Source organism: Lepisosteus platostomus, chromosome 4 (genome assembly GCF_059453375.1).
Source record: "Lepisosteus platostomus isolate fLepPlt1 chromosome 4, fLepPlt1.hap1, whole genome shotgun sequence".
Taxonomy (NCBI): domain Eukaryota; kingdom Metazoa; phylum Chordata; class Actinopteri; order Semionotiformes; family Lepisosteidae; genus Lepisosteus; species Lepisosteus platostomus.
The window spans coordinates 75,385,808-75,408,292 of NC_142614.1; the positions used below are offsets into that span (position 1 = coordinate 75,385,808).

The 22,485-nt window shown below is 45.1% G+C and overlaps 1 protein-coding gene across 10 annotated transcripts in view; it reads right to left on the reverse strand.

Annotated features, from left to right (window-relative positions):
• Positions 1-22,485, reverse strand: part of mctp1a (multiple C2 domains, transmembrane 1a) — a 197,432-nt gene that overhangs the window by 82,017 nt on the left and 92,930 nt on the right. For all 10 annotated transcript variants that reach the window (XR_015936135.1, XM_088630700.1, XM_088630701.1 and 7 more), the window contains one exon: positions 10,444-10,537. Coding sequence is in view for 9 of the 10 variants with exons in the window: in XM_088630700.1 (XP_088486826.1) it covers positions 10,444-10,537 (94 nt within the window). In the remaining variant the exon portion in view is untranslated. The remainder of the gene's footprint in view (positions 1-10,443; positions 10,538-22,485) is intronic.

The following is a 22,485-nucleotide window of genomic DNA, read 5'->3' on the forward strand; positions in this document are numbered from 1 at the left end:
CATTCTGCTAGTCAGTGCAAAATCCAATCTAAAAAACGCACAAGTGTCGTCACTGGAAGAATTTGCATTGCCCTGGCTGTGCTGTTGAGCTAAAATGCGAACTTTGCTGAACAACTACTGTATTTCAGTACTGCGCAGAATTTAAGGAGAGGATAGCATATAGACACCTGACTCCTGGCTCTTCCTACTGTACATATTCCTTGACTCTCATTAACTTATATCGATGTCTGCGCTTACATGCCTTCTGCTCAGGAAAGCTCTGAAATTTTTCATAGTCATATTTTTCAACATCCCTGTGCTGAATATCAGAATATTATCAGAACAGCTTGGCAGGTAAGATTTCTGTTAATGAATCTGGCAGAGAAAGAATGGGGTTGAACCCTTCATCGATATTTGGGTCAGAACAAAGGCTACTCAAAAAGAAACAAAATGTGTACTGTAGATGCTTTTAAAAATTAAAATGTTAGTTTAGCAAAAATACAAATATGAAATATGAAAAAAAACAAGAAGAAGCAAGAAAGCAAGAAAACTAATTGCAAAATTCTCTCAATGCAAGCTACATAATCACTGCTAGTGAAGTATCCTACTGCATATGCACAGCAGTCACAGTTTAGAGCTGGGGTTAAGGAAAATGCAAAAAAAAAACTAGCATATCAAAAAACTCCAGCTAATGTAAACGTTTTTTTTTCTATGTGAAATTTATGTAAAAAGTTTAGTTGTTAAAGGCTTTACGTGCATCATAAAAAAAACGTGATGATCAAAATTATCAAAAACAAAATAACTTTCAAATAAGACTTGATCAAACGCATTTTAAGTCTGTTGTAAATCCTAAAAGATACAAAGCAGGGGAAAGCAATTTAAATCTTAGACCAAAGGGTGTGTTTATGAATGCACACTGTGTGAGCAACATAATATATTCTTATTGATTCCTATGAGTTTATCCAAATGTTATGGCACAATTGGGCAATTCATTGAATATACTAAATAAATGCCACTGCAATCAATATAAAGCCACTGCTGTCTAGAAGGCACATTCACCAAACTAACATATCGATCCATAAGTACGCGAGAGGTTAATGTGCATATTAACTTAAACGATACACAATGATCAGGGAGCCATGGTGCATAAACTGTTTTGATAACCATGCCTTACATCTTGAAAATGAAAGCATGATGATCCATATCTGTATATATAGACATAATCAGATTGCTGTTGCATTAAACCAATATCACAAAGGACACATATTCAGCAATTTTACATTAAAAGAACATTTAAAAAGCCTTCAGTCATGCAGCAGAAACATATTTTTTAAATGTTGCAAATAATGTTTAATGGAAATTGTAAAAATCAAATTTTGATATGCAAGAACAGTTAAAACTATTGAATATCCAAAGAAAGTAAGGAATTATTTGAATTCAATTTGTAAATACTGCATTGAATCTTAGTATATCAATAATACTGTATATCTTCTACAAATACAAAATCTACATTGTTTCACAGTTAAATCCTGCATAGCTCACCTTGTTTGGCTGTTGTGCTTTTTTTACAACTAGATTGTCTAGAAAATGTCACCAAAGGCATAAACACTCTTAAATGTCTTTTGCTCTTGTTTAAGGCTTCAACATCTTTTTCTCTTTAAACAAAAAGAATGGGAAAATATAGAGACTCTGGCGCAGAGGTCACAGCCTTTCTGAACAGGTACATTATTTTTTAACTTATCCCTTATTTAAAAATTACACATTCAACTGCCTTTAGTTAAATGCATGACACAGCCAAAGCATTTTCCTTAAAAGACTGTAATGTAAATGTTGCATGGACATACTGTATCTGATCTGCCACATACTGTACAGTACAGTGTACAACATTCTGTGGTACATCCATCATCTTTGTGACATTTTACAATTCTTACAATAAGCTGCTAACCTTTTCACATTTACCATATCCTTGTTATTAAAGGATAATAAAGCAGGTACCTTCTCATTAAAGCAGGTACTGGCCAATATAAGTCACACGAAACATTTGTTGCAGTGTGTATTATACAGTAGCTAGCTAGCCTAGCACACCTCGAATCACCAGAAGAATGACTTAGTGGCCATTAGCACGTTTGGCAATACCCAAGACTCGCCAGCAGACCCTTCTGTTTTACACAGCATTATCTCATAGTAATACAGGGCATGACAGGCTTAATCTGATAGTATGGGTTATCAAATGAAATGCTCTCATCCAAGGATTAAGCCATTACTGTAAAATTTGTTTTTTTGGACATTGGCAATCCGGAGAGAATTCCAGGCACTACAACAAACTTTAATAGAGAGACAATGGACTGTATTCACAAAGAAGTATTAGCATTCTTCTTCAGCACACTGCAGGTGTCAGTGAGATATAGCCCTTTAATGAGCACGGCACTGCTGGGGGCTGGAGATTTTTCTTGCGGATTTCAAAGTAAACAAATGCTTTACCAAACCACGTCCAGGGAGGGCTCTTCGGCATTTCTCAGAGATTGTAAAAGAAAATGAAAAAGCCTACAGGAACTACTGATCACCTCAGCCTGTCCTAATTGTTCATTTGATGCCCTGTGCGAGACTGCTTCTTCACCAGCGTTAATCCAACTGCCTCTACTGCAATTTTACAGTAACTTCGCTTGCTTCCAGCCACATCTCTCTTGTCCTCTGTACCAGCTCTCCATGCAAAACTTTTAAAAACACTCTTAGCTGCCCTGTAGAAGGGACCCTACAGTGTCTTAAACAACCCCCAACACACAAGAACGGAATAATAACTCCTGCAGGCCTGGCAGCAATGGGTAGTGTTTACTCCCCGCCACGGTTTTAAAGGCTAAATTTAATTTTCGGGCTCGTCTAACTTACCGGCGCAATTTCCAAGATAAGAATCTGAACGAATCTTTGCTGGGAGGTAAAGACACAAGAAATGCCTGCACCTTTCTATTTCCGTTTACTTAGTATTTGTTTAGCAGATATTTATCATGAGCTCTGCACAACACACTGCTGGTGCTCCAGATAAATGCCTCAATTAATTGTGCTTGGGGGAGAGCCCTTTTTGCAGTGAATCGGGGCTGTGAGCTCTTTATTAAAGGCACTGTTCTGTAGCCCATAACCTTGTTCCTTGACACCTCTCTAGTTTCCAATTTAAGCAAGTTCCCGTGATGCGGGCTCTAAAGGGCTTTGTCTCCATGTCATTGTTCGGAGAGCCCAGGCGCTGCAGAAGTGTGAAATCAGAGCTCATGAGCTGAACGGTTCCCCAGGGAACACTGGACCGCGCGGAAGGTCAAAGTCACGGGCTGGACCATCTGAAAGTGTCTGATCACTGGCCTGTGACACAGCAGGGGAGGCTTTCCATTGAACACGTCTTAATTAAAGCTCGCAGACAGCCCGGCAGCCGGCTCAGCGAGCGCGGGGCTGTCAGAACTCTGCCCTGGAACTCTTCTGTCGTGCTCAAGACGGCTCGCTGGTGATTTTTTTGGAGCAAAGGCTGGTAAACAAAGCGAACAGGCAAAGGTGCATCATTCATAGTTCGCTAATTATCGCTGGTAAATTCTCACCCCTTGCCGCCCTTGTTTTTTTTTCTCTGAAGGGTCACCACAGAAAATACCAGATAAATGGGTCCAGATCGATTCTCACACTCCAAGGTAGTGTTTAAAAGAGCTATCATAACTCTATTCAAAACCAAATCTCCCCCATACTACAGTTAAACGCGTCTTATACTGTATAGAGAGAAATTGAGTACGGTCTAGGTCGTACAGTATGTGGCTATTTTAGTTTTAAAAGTGGATTAGATGTGTTTAGCACCAATGTTCCAGCATTGTTTAAACATCTCGGACGCTGGCCAGTCGCAGGGTGATTCACTTTCAACACAAAAGCTAATGCTGACACCTAAAAAAATTATCAGGAGCAAAGTTGAACTGAAGACAAGTGAGAGACCAGGAGTGCTGCAATCACATCTCTCTGTGATTATAGTCATTATATCTCATACCAGGTCACATCACACTGCTACAACGCACACACCCTGTGGAATCTCATTTATACTGTATATTACAAGTTGAAACAAAGGGATTTAATGACTTGTCGGTCTTACAAGACTGTTTCACAAAAATTATCTGAAAAGCGAACTGCTCCCAGATAATTACAAACATACATTCTGCCCGTGGTGCCTGCAAGCTCTGCACACTCATACACTGGCGATTGTGTTCCCATCCTTGTGAGCAATTCTCATCGGCTCTCGTCCCGTTTTTGCTGACGAGCATGTGCTCCATCCAGACAAAATGCAGTGCAGGGAGGGCACAGACACAAATATTTTCTATCACTTTTCGATTTTACAGAAGACTCTGTTTGCTTTTTTAAAAGAAAGATGAGGATGTGGACACTTGCTCACCTCATCCATTTGTCCAGAGTTGCTGTGTTTGTGGGGACATTTTCTCTCAGTTTTTTTCTCTCAGTGATAGTAACGTACACCCACACACACCCTCCCCTACTGAAACACCCACACCAACACCCCCTTACCCACACATGCACCCACCAACACACACCCTGACCCACCCACAACCTCCCCCTCACACCCACACACCACCACTCCACCTACATCCACACACACACCCACACACCTCCATTCACACACCCTTTCCCACCCACACACACATCCTGACCCACCCACACACACTACCTCCCAACATCCCATTGCCCACCCACACCCACACACATACAGATACCCACACACACCCACACACATACAGATACCCACACACACCCACACACATACAGATACCCACACACACCCACACACATACAGATACCCACACACATACTGTACAGACAGATACCCACCCACACCCACACACATACAGATACCCACACACACCCACACACATACAGATACCCACACACATACTGTACAGACAGATGCCCACACACACCCACACACATACAGACAGATGCCCACACACACCCACACACACAGACAGATGCCCACACACACCCACACACATACAGACAGATGCCCACACCCACCCACACACATACAGATACCCACACACACCCACACACATACAGATACCCACACACATACTGTACAGACAGATACCCACCCACACCCACACACATACAGATACCCACACACACCCACACACATACAGATACCCACACACATACTGTACAGACAGATGCCCACACACACCCACACACATACAGACAGATGCCCACACACACCCACACACACAGACAGATGCCCACACACACCCACACACATACAGACAGATGCCCACACACACCCACACACATACAGACAGATGCCCACACACACCCACACACATACAGACAGATGCCCACACACACCCACACACATACAGACAGATGCCCACACACACCCACACACATACAGACAGATGCCCACCCACACCCACACACATACAGATACCCACCCACACCCACACACATACAGATACCCACACACATACTGTACAGACAGATACCCACCCACACCCACACACATACAGACAGATACCCACCCACACCCACACACATACAGACAGATGCCCACACACACCCACACACATACAGACAGATGCCCACACCCACACCCACACACACCCACACACATACAGACAGATGCCCACACACACCCACACACATACAGACAGATGCCCACACACACCCACACACATACAGACAGATGCCCACACACACCCACCCTTGCAGTGAGAAGCAGTGTGGAGGTGTGGAGGTGCTGAAAGGGTTAGCTCGGACTCGAGCCCCGAACACCCTCCCTCCACTCCAGCGCCCCAGGACTCCAGTGTATCCCCGTGTGCGGGGGTGTTTGGCCGTGGCAGACCGAGGACCTAACTGCAACTGCTAATCTCCTTTCATCTCCATTAACCTTCCCAATCCAAGCTGCTCTGCCCAATACTGTGCCTCTGAGGGAGAGGTTTTCTCAAAAAGAAAGCAAAGAAAAGATGCCCTCTGCAATCAACAGTTTATTATGGGCTTCAATAAAGCCAGGCCTGGATGGTGGCATTCAGTCAGACAAAGGCTCTCAGGCTCCCTACAAAGTGAAAGGACTGAGGGTTTCATTAAAAACTAATTTGTGCTTTTTCATACCACCTCATTCAAAAGCATTCAGAATTGCCCTTTTATTCACAGGGAGTTAATACACCGTGTTTCTAATTGAATGTGTTACAACAAAGGGGAAAAAATACCTACAATTCTGAGGATGAGAGGAGAAATTTCTTTTCACTTCTGGGACAAGGAATGCCCCCCTTCAATCCTGATTAGGTACCATTGAAGTGGTTTTTTTTTGTATGAGCCACACTAGAAGAAAATACAGTTTTATCAGAACATTATCTGAAAGGTGTTTTTAGTAATTTCAGTAGTAGTTATGAAGAAATTCAGAGATTTTCAGTAATAGAAGTCAGCATGAATTTAGGATCGTGTCCTTCAGCACTACAGTTTCATCACTGGACATATTTAGCAATGAGGCCACCTAGTTTCATGAAGCCATCTTTACATGACAAATCCACCAATTAACAGATCTTCCTCACTCAGGCGCAGTTTTGCTGCTGCTGTTTAACAGATCTGTTATGGCTGCAATCTCACACAAGGTGTTTTGTTTTCTTCCAGAATATCGTTTGCAAAAGCCGTTAAATAAGGCCTGGGCCTTTGCACTGTAAAACTGCTTTAATATGGCAAAACAAAGAGCACTGAAGAAAGAATACTGTGAAGTGTTTAATCTTATGGTATTTCCTTTACAAAGGGATTTTTTTTGCAGTTTCTCTCCACTCAAGACAGAGAAATTAATACATGCTCTTGTATACAGCAGGTTAGACTACTGCAATGCCCTACTATCAGGGAGCACCCATCACTCTTAACACCTTACAGCGAATTCAGAATGCAGCAGCTGGAATTGTTACCAGGAGCAGAAAGTACGACGATATAACCCCCATACTTACAGTAGCTCTCTTCATTGGCTTCAGGTCAGGTACAGGGCGGACTTCAAAATCCTTCTACTTACTAACAAGGCTCTCAGAGGTCAGGCACCTGTCTATCTAATGGAACTTATTAATGTATACTATCCAAATTGCCTGCTTAGATCACAGAATGCAGGTCTTCTTCATATTCCACACATTAAGGGGCGGTGCTTAATGAGATCTGCATGGAGTACTGACATACAGAAGACATGATGGATGGATTAATACCCTTAATTAATTAATACCTAATTCATCATCTGTAATTCAACAGGTCGGAACATCACTGGAGGGGGACAATTGCAGTTGGAGGGCGCAGTAGTTCATACTCAAGACCTGTTTTAGCCACTATCCTGATATTGTGAAGCACAACGTGTGTCTAAATTGGGATTCTCACTCCCATTTCACGTATGGCATCATTTGCATTCCTTCTGCTGACATCTGGTGTTTCAGTTTGGCCTCACATACACTCTGCTGTGATGTCCAGAGCAGAGCCAGGCACATACAGTAATCGTGACCTTTCTGTGGTCTCATTGGCTGTGGAGAGCTCCAGATGAGCTACACACATTCAGAAAATGCCATTTTTAACTACTCTTCGAAAACACTTTTTGATGTGACCTGCGCGTAAGCAATAAATACCATTGAACAATCTTTAAAAAAGCAATGCAAAGAAAAGTTTAACACTCTTTCAAGTGACAAGACAAACAGTATGAACTCAGCGATTCCAGAGCTCAGAAAAATACGGACTGGCACTGTAATCCATTCACGCAGACAGGGCAGAGAACTGCCACCGTGTCTTTGTGAGTTCCTGCCCTTCGGTACATACAGCACCAGCAGAGATATCAGGTAAGAAAGCCAGAGGCTAAATTGCTGACCTGTGACCCCTAAATTCACACTCCCAGCCCCTCCAGAGCCCAGCGGGTTTACCTGTGACCCCTAAATTCACACGCCCAGCCCCTCCAGAGCCCAGCGGGTTTACCTGTGAGCCCTAAATTCACACTCCCAGCCCCTCCAGAGCCCAGCGGGTTTACCTGTGACCCCTAAATTCACACGCCCAGCCCCTCCAGAGCCCAGCGGGTTTACCTGTGAGCCCTAAATTCACACGCCCAGCCCCTCCAGAGCCCAGCGGGTTTACCTGTGAGCCCTAAATTCACACGCCCAGCCCCTCCAGAGCCCAGCGGGTTTACCTGTGAGCCCTAAATTCACACGCCCAGCCCCTCCAGAGCCCAGCGGGTTTACCTGTGAGCCCTAAATTCACACGCCCAGCCCCTCCAGAGCCCAGCGGGTTTACCTGTGAGCCCTAAATTCACACGCCCAGCCCCTCCAGAGCCCAGCGGGTTTACCTGTGAGCCCTAAATTCACACGCCCAGCCCCTCCAGAGCCCAGCGGGTTTACCTGTGAGCCCTAAATTCACACGCCCAGCCCCTCCAGAGCCCAGCGGGTTTACCTGTGAGCCCTAAATTCACACGCCCAGCCCCTCCAGAGCCCAGCGGGTTTACCTGTGAGCCCTAAATTCACACTCCCAGCCCCTCCAGAGCCCAGCGGGTTTACCTGTGAGCCCTAAATTCACACTCCCAGCCCCTCCAGAGCCCAGCGGGTTTACCTGTGAGCCCTAAATTCACACTCCCAGCCCCTCCAGAGCCCAGCGGGTTTACCTGTGAGCCCTAAATTCACACTCCCAGCCCCTCCAGAGCCCAGCGGGTTTACCTGTGAGCCCTAAATTCACACGCCCAGCCCCTCCAGAGCCCAGCGGGTTTACCTGTGAGCCCTAAATTCACACGCCCAGCCCCTCCCGAGCCCAGCGGGTTTACCTGTGAGCCCTAAATTCACACGCCCAGCCCCTCCAGAGCCCAGCGGGTTTACCTGTGAGCCCTAAATTCACACGCCCAGCCCCTCCAGAGCCCAGCGGGTTTACCTGTGAGCCCTAAATTCACACGCCCAGCCCCTCCAGAGCCCAGCGGGTTTACCTGTGAGCCCTAAATTCACACGCCCAGCCCCTCCAGAGCCCAGCGGGTTTACCTGTGAGCCCTAAATTCACACGCCCAGCCCCTCCAGAGCCCAGCGGGTTTACCTGTGAGCCCTAAATTCACACGCCCAGCCCCTCCAGAGCCCAGCGGGTTTACCTGTGAGCCCTAAATTCACACGCCCAGCCCCTCCAGAGCCCAGCGGGTTTACCTGTGAGCCCTAAATTCACACGCCCAGCCCCTCCAGAGCCCAGCGGGTTTACCTGTGAGCCCTAAATTCACACGCCCAGCCCCTCCAGAGCCCAGCGGGTTTACCTGTGAGCCCTAAATTCACACGCCCAGCCCCTCCAGAGCCCAGCGGGTTTACCTGTGAGCCCTAAATTCACACGCCCAGCCCCTCCAGAGCCCAGCGGGTTTACCTGTGAGCCCTAAATTCACACGCCCAGCCCCTCCAGAGCCCAGCGGGTTTACCTGTGAGCCCTAAATTCACACTCCCAGCCCCTCCAGGGCCCAGCGGGTTTACCTGTGAGCCCTAAATTCACACGCCCAGCCCCTCCAGAGCCCAGCGGGTTTACCTGTGAGCCCTAAATTCACACGCCCAGCCCCTCCAGAGCCCAGCGGGTTTACCTGTGAGCCCTAAATTCACACGCCCAGCCCCTCCAGAGCCCAGCGGGTTTACCTGTGAGCCCTAAATTCACACGCCCAGCCCCTCCAGAGCCCAGCGGGTTTACCTGTGAGCCCTAAATTCACACGCCCAGCCCCTCCAGAGCCCAGCGGGTTTACCTGTGAGCCCTAAATTCACACTCCCAGCCCCTCCAGAGCCCAGCGGGTTTACCTGTGAGCCCTAAATTCACACGCCCAGCCCCTCCAGAGCCCAGCGGGTTTACCTGTGAGCCCTAAATTCACACGCCCAGCCCCTCCAGAGCCCAGCGGGTTTACCTGTGAGCCCTAAATTCACACGCCCAGCCCCTCCAGAGCCCAGCGGGTTTACCTGTGAGCCCTAAATTCACACGCCCAGCCCCTCCAGAGCCCAGCGGGTTTACCTGTGAGCCCTAAATTCACACGCCCAGCCCCTCCAGAGCCCAGCGGGTTTATCTGTGACCCCTAAATTCACACGCCCAGCCCCTCCAGAGCCCAGCGGGTTTACCTGTGAGCCCTAAATTCACACGCCCAGCCCCTCCAGAGCCCAGCGGGTTTACCTGTGAGCCCTAAATTCACACGCCCAGCCCCTCCAGAGCCCAGCGGGTTTACCTGTGAGCCCTAAATTCACACGCCCAGCCCCTCCAGAGCCCAGCGGGTTTATCTGTGACCCCTAAATTCACACGCCCAGCCCCTCCAGAGCCCAGCGGGTTTACCTGTGACCCCTAAATTCACACGCCCAGCCCCTCCAGAGCCCAGCGGGTTTACCTGTGACCCCTAAATTCACACGCCCAGCCCCTCCAGAGCCCAGCGGGTTTACCTGTGAGCCCTAAATTCACACTCCCAGCCCCTCCCGAGCCCAGCGGGTTTACCTGTGACGTCAGCTGCCATCAGCCCCTCTGCCCGGATGACCTTCACCTGGACAATCCCCACGTCCCTCAGGTTGTGGAAGGACCTCACCAGGCTCTGGGGAGGAAACAGAGAGGACCGTCTGCAGCAGCACGTGAACACTGATCCAGAAAAGGCCCCCCTTCACTCAACCACTGAAGCAACCCCTGTCCCCCCAGCTGATCTATGGCAAGGCAAAGGAGCATTTAGAGATACAGTATCTCTAAATCATGTAACATTTGGTATTAACAACCCGGTTGACAAGATAATAAGAATCTGTAATTATTTGTAGATATCTTTAAATATGTAAGGATATCCTTAAATGATTTAGAGGTGTCACTTAATTCATTAAAGACATTGACAAAAGAGTTATGGATATAGGGCTTGTCACATTATCATTTAAATATATCTCTAAATGCATTTAAAGATATTTTCAGATATTGAAAGGCATCTTCAAAATGTAGATTTAGGGATATCTGAAAATTTGGCTTGCCATACTGAACTGCAGTGCAGTGGGACAGCTGGTGCAGAATGGCTGCTGTGTGTCGCCCAGGTGGGGTTAAATTATGCACTATTTAAATGCAAACTTTTATTATTATTTATTAGCCACATCATGTTTTTGGCTTGGCTTGAGATGTTTTATGAAATTAAACCTACTGTAAAAGGAGCATTTCCTGAAACAGCTGATTGTTGTGAGATTATACACAGTAGCGCGAAGCATGTGCTACTATTACAAGATACTGTTTTTGCAAGTCACTCTCCTGCATGGCAAGACTCTGATTGTGCCAGGTGTTACTATCATGGGAACAGAACCATCCCAGCAGGCTTCTTCTAATTCCTGCTTAGCATCCTGACACACTCCACCCAAGAGAAGGCAGGATATGTCAGAGAAACACAGTGCATTTACAGCAACATAAATATGTAATGCATCACAAAACAACAGCATACAGTATATACTGTATGGTATCCCAGTGCTGAACCTCAAATAAAGAAATGATGTTTGAGCATAAATAAATCAGCAGAAACAAGAAACATACTGTACATATCAGCATCTGCAACTGCTAGAGTTAAAATAAACAGGGAAGGCAACCAAAAACAACTTACACAAATACTTTATATGCAGCATCTACACACATACATGCATGCTGAATAGACTATACAATGCATCAATGTGGCTTAATAAATCCACTGGAAATAATGTTATCCAGTCTGAGCTGATATGATAATACAGCACCGAGTGTCTGGGGGATATGCTGTATGCTTTTCTGGACTCCGCAGTGAAACCCGGCAGATCAGAAGGACCCACGTGCCCAGACAGCGCTGACCTCTGAAACAATGTGGCCGGTTGCCATGTTGGAAGACACGATCCACGAAAAGCTGAATCAGGTGAAATGGAATGTGATGAAATAGTGTGAAATGTGCTGCGCAGACATGCGATGAATAAAATATACGTGCTGCAGGAGACGGCGTGCTGTGGGTCACACGCTGCCCCTCTCATTACCATTCTGTGTGTCACTGTATTCTGGGACAGAGGCCCTCTGATGAAAATCTGCTCTACCTGGTCTTAAGAGGGATTTTCTGTTCAGAAAGGAAATCAAACTGGGCAAATAGGTGGGGCAGGAGGTTTAACTAGCAGTGGACACAAATACAGTCTGACAAGTATGAGGCAAAAAATGAAAATAAAAATGGTCTTATAAGAATAAATGGGTAGAATGTTATAGACATGGAAGGACTAAGCTACCTTCTGAATTCAAATACAATAAGCAAATATACATAGCAATAGATAGCAATACGTAGATCCTGTTTACTAAGTAGACAAGTTTCCTAAGCAGCTGCCAAGAGAGGGAAAGTTGTTCACATGCATTGACTAGGAGCCATTGACAGACTCCTGCCCTATGCCCTTATGCACTATTCCACACCAGATTCCCATCAAGCATCACAAAAAAAGATGACAGAAGACTAATGAAAAAGATACCATAGAGTGTCAGAATTTACTATTGCCCCAGAATGCAGGCCATGCCATGTGCTTTGTTAGGTTTCTGGCAAAGACACAATTAAGGTGCTATACAGAACCAAACACACTGTAGCAATATTCTGTACTAAAATATAGAATGAGCACGATGGTGATTTTTCCAGGGCTGTGCTGCAGAAGATGTTTTTACATAAAATAAGGCAACACAAACAGCCACTCGGACCCGAGGTCATCCTGCAGAGTGCGGTATGGATCATATAGACTAATCTCCTAGCCCTAGTTTCAGCATCAAAGAGCGGATGAACCACCAACTGCAATATGGTACTGTATTAAGCTAGATGTCACTAAACAGTTTTTTTTACAACTAATCGGGCTTGACAATTTGAAGGACTTTTTTCTCTAAAACCTCTCCTGTTTTTGTGTGAAACATTTCAGCTGAACCAGGAGATATTTCAAGTGTACCAGATGAATGACACCTCTGCTGAGGCACGACAATAACTGACAGGCTGTGTGATTCAATGGAAAACAGTTCTCGCAGCAAAATAAAGGTAATAAGAGCAGGTCTTGTCCCGAGTATTCGTCACCTGAGGGATGAGTGCCGTGAGGCTTTAACAGAGCACGTTCCCACACACTCGTAGCAGCTGGAGGGTGATTCATGCCACAAGAGTTTGTAGGGAATATTAAATCTAAAGTGAATATTACATTGGAAGAAAAAATGTTAATTACTAATATTGCTCCAGATAACGTTAAATGGACAAAAGATGAAAAAATAAATGTGTTTAATTGTGCAGTGTTCATTTTATTTGTGCAAAAGACAACCAAAGATTTTTTTTTTACTTGACCTGATCCTGGAGGCCGTTTCTGTTTAAGCAGACGTATTGGTTAAAGCCGGATGCAGTTGATTTTATCCGCCCTGCTTGTGTAAGGGTGTTAGACTGTATTAACATACTGTATCACTTAATGGATCTGCTCTCTGAAGCACTCGTCGTATTAAGGCTCCAGTAGCTGTGGGAGACTCCCTGTGTGTGGGAGAAAGCTCATGGATAACGGCAGGTAAAAGATGAAATTCCTGTTCCTCCACACGCTGCTTGGTCCTGTTTGGAGCTCTTAATTAGACACATTTACAAAGTTAACTTTCTGCAGCTCAGCTCTGCTGCACTATTAAAATAATATTTTTAAAAAACATAACTATTAAAAAAAGAAAATTATTCTATAGTCTTTGAGACGCTAACATGTTTCTGTTTTGCAGATGCAGACTATTATTTTCCCACATCATGATAAAATGAATAAGGCATCGGGCAAAACTTTCGAAAATTACTGTAAGTCTGAGTTATTCCTTTAAGTCTGCTTGGAAGAGATGGCATGAAGATTGAAGGCTGAGAGACATATCGTTCCTAAACCAAGGCCCCAGTATGGACACCAAGGACACAGTCACCGTGACTCCTTGGTCTGTCATTAAACATCCCATACCACAGTGTGCAACATTAGGGGAATGCGAATCCCAGATCTTGTGCAGTCCGACCTCCCGAAATTTGGCCCTTTATTCCCCCGGTACTGAATGAAAGTTTGGTAGGGGTAACAGCAGCCATGGTGGCCTAAGCTGTCGCAATTCATTATTTTAATAATTATTCCCAACATCATTTCCTCAATTTATACCATGAATACTGCATCACTGCCCCTTCTCTCCTCCGCATTCGTCTTTCTGCATCCCCCCTCATGCTGGGTCACCCCTCTCTTGCCCCACAGCCTCGGGGTTACAATCACTCCGTAAACAATGTGCAACACTCTTCATTCCTGGGTGTTGCTATTTCCTGTGATACATTGATATCACATCAACAACAGGAGCCTCGGTCGGGTCTTTTAAAGATCTGTGGAAGATCTGTGTGCCCCAGCTGACAGGAGTGATTCCAGTTTTGCCCCTGTCCACCCTGTGCTTTCTGTATCACTGTCTCGGGGGCAGCTCTGTCTCTCACCCCCTCTGAGAGACACCAGTCATGGGCAGTGCGCTGGGGAGCTCTGGGGCCAGGCTGCCTGCAGCTACTGCAGGGTCCCCAGTGCATGAAGACCCCCACATGAAGGAGCGGCACTCACACTCTGACTGGGCAGCTCTGAACATGGGCAGCCCTTTCTCTCCATCAGCCTCAAGACACTGGACACCGTTCCACATCCACACTCGAACTTCACCTGCAATATCACCGGTCTGTGCTTATTGGAGTTTGACAACACGAACAAGAGAAATTATTTTTACAAAGCGTTAGCTGCAGCTGTTTAGGGATTATGAAATAAAAGTATTAAAACAGGCATGCAAATTAAGGACCTCATGAAACATGTGGATTAACCATTGCACCAGCCTGCCCTTACTGCTGCTAAGAAACTTTAGCCACAATATGTATCAATATTTCTCACAGCTCTAAATGGCTGGAAAAATATTATTTCTGTGCGATCGAGAGCCGGACTGACATCAAGGCCTGGCTGTGCACTGCCTTTGTTAAGCGCTGGAGACATGAAAAAAGCAAAGTGTGTTAGTCAAAGCAAGGCCCTCCCCAGAGATGGATGTCAGCCGCTGGGTTAACTTTGTCAGTGTCTTTGAGGATGCTGAAGACTTGTAACAGGTTTATTCTCTGTTGAAGACAAGAGGTTTTGTTCCTACAGCCTGTGTCAGTGTCAGTGTCAGTGTAGGACACTCCAAATGTATCTGGTGTCTCTTGTCTGGACAGCTGTGAGTTGATTAAGATGCTCATCTTGATCAAGATGCTCACAGTTTGCCTGAGGGCAGTGAATTTGCTCCACGCAGCACCAAGTCACATGATGTCTTAAAGTGCATCATCGGCCTTCACACGGCGCATGACTGCAGTCCACACTAACTTAGACCCTGACGTATTTTCTAAAGCCACAAGAGCACCTGTTTTCTTGGCTCAAGAACCATGATTACGAGCCTGTCACTGTGCCAGTCTGTGATTCAGAACTGTATGGACGATGACCCCACAGCAGACCTGTTGATGTGGATGGCCTGCGCTCTCCTAATCAGACTGACAGGAATTTAAGTGTTCGCATTTGACAGTAAGAAAAATACATGGGCTATAATCAATGTCTGAAAACCTAAAAGGACATTCCTAAGAATGGATTTTTTAGAAAGATTCTAACATTGCAGATATTATCTGTTTTTGCTTGAACAAGTCAATGATTTTTAAGAAGTAAACAGATGGCAGGTTGTTCGGCTAGCAGCTTACTGGCCTAAAGATCTAGACCAGCTGAGCCTAAAACAGTCCCAGTGAAAAAAATTGTTTTACATGGTTGGGCCCTTTGTGTAAAACAAGTGTCGCTTATTTCCAGTCCGCAATGTGCTTCCTTTTAATTTCCACCAGTGAAATTAGGACAGTCTGATTCAGAACTGGTGCCTAGGCTCACACTGTCATAACACTGGGCCTGAAAGGCCCTTCTGAGTACACTACAGTAGGTTCTACACTAAATAAAGATGCAAATCTCTTAAGTTGTCTTTGCAAGACATCACTATATCTCCTGGAATTAACCAGTAGTCTAACTGAGGGTTTAGCCTTAACCCTGGTCGCAGAGTCATTGCATCCCCCGCCTGGTAAATGTGAAGGCAGTTTCAAGTCTTCGTATTGCTACTACAGTGTATACAGCACTATACTATAGGTCTCTAACTGACACCTGGACCGACTGACTTTTCCCACTCTCATGTTCCTGTCTGCTCTTTCCTGTATGTTCAATTCTTGGTTACTGTAGGCACCAAAGACAAAGCTACACTCCGCAACCTGGTGCAACATTCAGAGAGTGTGAAACACATTTGCTAGGGTGAATAACACAGATGGCAAACAATGATAATTAAATAAAAAGACTTGATTGTAAATGGAATATACCAGCTTAGTGTGGAAGACTGCACTGTGCCTGAAATGACACTGCTGTCAGACTGAATGTGCGTCTCATGTGATTCTGGATGGAGAACTCTGGATCCCTGAAGCGCCGACTCAGAAAATCCCAGTAAATATTTACATGCAACCCTGCTGCATCACAATGCGCATCCCTGAAAACAGGGAATTGAGCCCGAGATGCCCGGAGTACAGCCAGCTCCTTGGTGGTTGTGTCACTGCATCAGCCACAAGGCCAGACTGTGAGATGTCTATTGACTTTATGCTTGTCTCTGCTCAAGCTGAAATGACTCTGTGTTCAAGTGGATTTTAATATGGGTGGACTGTTCACTGTGAGAGTGTGAGTATTTGTCCATGGAAGTGAGTCATGGATAATTCCTGTATTGGGGAGATGCTTAATCCTGCAGTAGGTTATGGGTGGTTATTGATTTATATTTTAATATAAATATTCATGCCTCAGTAATATATACTGAGGCATTAAAATGCAACAAATACTACTGATTCCAATACTCATTTGTTGCACATCTACCACCTTTCAGTATATTTGTGTTTTTTAATCCTTTCATTTTGAATTGTACAATAAATATCATTTAGCTCTGCTGTATGTTCAAGAGGATAAGCTGTGAAATCCGTTTTCTAAAACAATGAGACACCTGCTACAAGGAAGTATACAGTATCTCCTTAATTGACACATTTCTATGTTATGTGGTAATATCCATGTTCAACTTTTATTTAAGCCTATAAACGTCCACCAGCAGACAAACATACAAATAATTCTGTACATGACTACACAACTAATCGCATATAAATGTACTGTATATGCAGGTGCACACAACCACTTCACACACGGAGAAGAAAGCTACAACAGTATCTCTTTAAAGCACTGCAATTCAGTTCCTTCAATTTATTTTTCTTTCTGGCAATAACCCTCTTAGACACTCAGAGGAGTAATTATAATTTGAATTTTCAAGTCGGAGCTAGGCTACCGACTTAATTTATTATAAACTCTGACAGCCCGGGCCTGTTACATGTGATATTATTGTCGAGGAGCTTGGAAAGAAAAAAAAGGGAAAAAAAAACATCACATAACTTTAATACATGATTTATCAGTAGATACAGAGGCTTGTTACTTATGATTATTGGGGATGGCCTCAAAACCTGGATGATTTCTGAAGCCTGAAAATTTCCATAGCAGAGGAATTTCTGATTTGCTGCGAATCCCTTTCAGACCTCTCGATAGACGGGGAGAGAGATTGAAATGCTCTCGAGATGAGTCCTCTTTATTTTTTTAATGAAAGGCTGTATAATATATTTCTCGCGGCTCGGCGGCGGCAGCTGTCAGGGGCTGCGCTGCAGTTCAGCTCTATTACAGGAGAAGCAGTGCGCGGTCCTGTGGCTCGGCTCTGTGCAGGGGCCAGGCTGACTGACAGCCTGTCACCATGACGTCTTATTCCATCTCTGTTATGGAGAAAATTAATGTCACAGCACCGGCCTTATGACTCGCTGTCATCTTAGAGCCGCTCACCTTTTATCAGCGCTCTAAATAACATTTCGTGCCCACCCTCTCCTCGCGGACAATCCGGTCGGGGGGCTTTAAATGGGAAGGCTGTGAAATGTCATCATGAAAGTGGAATGCTAACAGCTCCTGCTCCGCAGCCGGGCTTTTCGGCAGGTAACAGGGGGTGCAGGGGGTGCCCGCCACCTCTTCCACGGGGGTCACTCCCCCGGGCGGCCATTAGCGTCCATTAAACACAGCCCGCAGCTGCGTCAGGGAGGCCGCTGGCCTTTCCCGCGGGGAGTGACGGCCTTTTTTGTTTGTTTCCGAAGCCGACTTCAGGCCCGGACACAGGCTGATCAGCTGAAGGAATCACTCCCCCCCATCTCACGCCGAGCACGTCCCGGGGAAAAACGGGGGCATCTTATTATCGCTACTTAGCCCAGCCGACTGACTGCAGGGATTTTCTGTGACAGAAAATAAAGTAACCGCCTAAAAGCTTTGCAGACGTAATGAGATGCTTTCGTTTTTTCCCTGCATTTTAGTTTATTCCTACTTGATCTCTCCGTCCTCATTACCTGTGCCGCACTGAGCTGGTGAGGAAAACTGTGGGATCAGTGATGGCCAGGAGGCTCCTGATCCCACTTGCACTTCACGAACCAGGCTGACTTTTTCTTCATGAGTGCATCCACATCACATTTAACTCGCAGTTTCCCAAATGTTTTAACCTACAGCACAGCGCGGTGAATCAGTGAGAGAGGGCGAAGTCCTGAGCTCGAGCACTTCGTGGAGGACAGGCAGAGAAGCAGCTTCAGTCCTTAAAGGTCAATGACATCCAGACATTAACTGATTGAAAGTGTAACTGAGAGATGCGGCCGTGAGCAGAGGGACTGCCGTGAAGATTTGAATGCAGAACATCGGTGCACATGTTGAACCCCTGTGTTTCTCTCTCAGAAAACCTTTGCTAGTGGAATCACTCCTCCCACTGTTCCTAGACCAACGAGGTCAAAGAAGATACTTCATATTTTAGCAATTGAATGTGTATGTACAGAATTAAACCATTCTGTCATGAAATAGTAGTTTGTGAGAAGAGCCAGCTCACACATTTTCGTGTGCTAGCAGCTGTCTAAGAGTTAGAGGAAGTTTTAAACTGCAGGACATGTACGGGTGTTTCTGTAAGAGCAAGCTGCTGACCTTTAAAAGTCGCAAAGAATGGACGTCTAGTGTAGGATTTGTGATTTGTTTTACTAAGGACAATACGTCTTTTTAAAACATCAAAAAGGCTTTTGCTCCTGCAAATAGCTCAAGAAAAACACTGTAGTTCATCATAATCCTAAACTGCAGAGCCTGGACAGAAAGCAGGATGAAGCAACAGCCTGTCTAGTGTTTTATTTGCTCATACTGATTTGTACTCTGGGAAATGATTCAGATGCTTTAACAGCTGCACGATTTATTTAGGAGTTCTTCCACTTAAAACTTGTAATTTCTATCAGATTTCTTTTATATGTAATTAATATTATATAAAACACAGGATTTTTTTGCTGCTTAGATCTGTTTAAAAGTAAACTGCATCGTTTTTACCTCTATATGTGTTCAGGCCAGAGAACACAAACTCGTTTATTTTAAACTTTTATAACATTAGAACACTTATCTATGCCCATTGAAATCTAAAGCTTTAGGGAAGTAAGGTCTTATTCTAGTATAAAACCACAGCACAATGGACAACTTTTACTTTCCTTTCGAAAGAACCAGTTAATCACATGAAACTGGTTGACACAAGTCCTGGGAGGCCATCTTCAGTAGACCTACAGCTACTACTACAACTCCAGAATCTGGATGATGTTTTACTAGGTTTCTCTAGAGGTTATTCATTATTATCAATTCACCTGGTTAACGTTTATATGTAAAGCAATGTACTGTACATTTGTACCCATGTACACAGGGGGGCGTAGTGCTGCAACACTGCAGGGCGAGATTTACCAAGTTTGGGGAAGGAATTTAGGAGACTGGAAAGAATTCGTCTCACCTTCCACATGTTTCTGGGGCTTGAGCGTCGCCTCACACCACACGCAAAGCCTTTTTGATTGGAGTCATTTCCACTTGAGTGTGATATCCACGCATCTCACACGCAGGGAAATCAATACACATTAAAGCACTGGCTCAAGGCGGCAGAAAGGAAACCTCCCCCTGTTGATTATTTTTAATCCTTCTCACAACAGCTAATCTAGATACGGGAATAATCATTTCTCTCATCTCTGGTATCCATGCAAATTGCATCACCAGGGGTTAAGTGTGTACAGTGCTGGTTCTAGTTTACTACGGAACATAATAGCTAACATCCTGACTCAAATTCTGGCATTACTACAAAACACCAAGAGTCAGGGCGCTTGTTCCTAGCATTTTGACATCAGTCTACAAGCATATGTACTGAATACTGGTTATGTAAAATACTGGTATTACCTATGAAACACACTGTTAAAGCCAGCACACTTGTTCTCTATACCCCAGTCCTAAAATGGTTAACTTCTGACAAGTTTTCCTAATAGGAATAAATGAATGCCATTGCATACACAACTTTATATTTAGATATGAGTTTTTTATTCATATCCGTGTAAAAAAAATGAAGGTTACTAAAACGCAGTGCTCAGAGGACACAGCGTGGCTCTAACAAGCACCACTGAAAGTCATCTGATACATCTAAAAGGCAGTCGTGCTGCTTTTTTGTTTAAAAATCAGGGGTGGAAATAGGAATGTATATTAAGACATTTAATTGCATTTTGCAGTGACACAGATGGGAAAAGTGCATCTGTGTTCAACCTATTCGCAAAAATACAATATGTCGGTATTTTTTTATGCCTGCCTGAACTTGCCTCTGTTGAAGTGTGTGAATGATAACACTCCTCATGTATGAGTTGTACGGGAGACCGCAGACAGCTGATTCAGTAAAGATAGTAGCAGGAATAAATTTGCTGAAGCACACATCCTGCTAATCCATTTGAGGAGCATTGTATAGCATTAGTACCAGCACTTCATGTTATCTGCTGCGGCTGATAAGGTACATCTTTATTAAATTCACTTATTGAAAGCATGTCAGTCAGGGAAAAGAAATATGCTAACAGTGAAAAAAAAAAATTAACATCTTTTTTTTTTTCTGGCAGTCAGACAGCCCACTGCTAATAGCTGAATGCAGACAAGAGACCTTTCCTTCAGAAAGAGAAAAAAAAAGGTTGTATCTTGGATGCCAAGAAGTGATGGAGTTTCGTAAGGTGAAATAGCTTTCTTTTCATTTTTATTTCCCCGAACCGAGTCTGCTAGGTCTGCCAGGTTGAAAAGCTTTATCCCCATCCTGTCCTGGGCCAAGAGCTCCCCCCTCTGAATCTTACCCAGCACTGCGCCGACAAGACCATGTATTGCTGTGCTGCAAGCAAATGAGGATTTAGCTCGGTTATGTAGGTCACGCGTCCGATTTGTGGCCTGTGGAGTATTTGGCACTGCTGCTAGACGAGAGATCAAAAAGATTTCCCAGCATGACTTTTAACTTAAATTAGGACTGAATTCATCGATAAAAAAAGGGCTTCAGCCCGCATCACTGAGGCAGAAAACCGCAAATGAGCCGCATTAGGTATACACATCCTAAATCCATAAAGCTGCAACAAAAACTGGGCAGAAGAAAAAGCAGGCGCTCCCCTCTGACACAGAGGGTACATGCTGAGTAATGAAGAGGACGAGAGCGTGAGGCAGGGAGCTAAAGGCACAGGGCCTGGGGACATGTGGTCATGTCAGGCTCTCTGTCTGCTTGTCACATTAGAGTCACAGAGCTGCAGCTCCGAGTCAGGACTGTCCTCAGCCTCTCTATGCACTTGGTGATTGACTCCAAGCTGCACCTTTCATGGCTCAGTGACAGTTAGTAACGGGTTAATATCCAAAAAGACAAAAGGCAAGGCTGGGGGCTTTGTGCACAGGAAAGGTGATGGGGCACAGCGGGTCAAAGGGCTTCCCATAGTTAGACTGGGGTCCTTTCAGCAGGCAGGCAAAAGGCATTCAGCTCCAGATCCAGTTCAAAAGAACTTGTCAAGCCTCCGCACTTCTCTGTCAGCTTTCTGAACTCTCCCCGATGCAGGCCCTGCATCCAGAAGAGGCCAGGCCTGAGCTGACTTTCAAAAGAGGTGGCGTTAGCCGAAGGAGAGAGCCTGTCAGCGAGACAGCCAAGCCCGTTGCCAGGCAAGCCCAACAGTCCCCCCTGCTCTCCTGGGTGGGCTGCACTCTTCACGCAGGCATACGAATGCAATCATTTTCTCTGGGCCTGCTTGCGCACAACGCCACAGGAAGGGCTGGTGGTGATGACAACAGACAAACGATGCAGGGAAAAGGGCGCCCCGTGAGCCACCAGGGGGCGCAGAGGAGCCTGTGACGAGCAAACAGAAGCAGGTCGCACAGTGTGTCATACTGAAACAGTGCTGGCGTGTTTTAAGGAAAATGGGAGCGTCAGTACTCCAAATGCAAGGCAGTCTCAGGATTTTCAGGATTGCACATCTTTGCAGTTTGCAAATAAGATATTTTATAGAACTTGTCTTTTTTTGCTTTATCACAAAGGGTAAACTAAGGAACACAACTTTATAAAAAAGCAAGGGAAATTGTTTTGCTATATTTTGTGCATGATTTAATGATG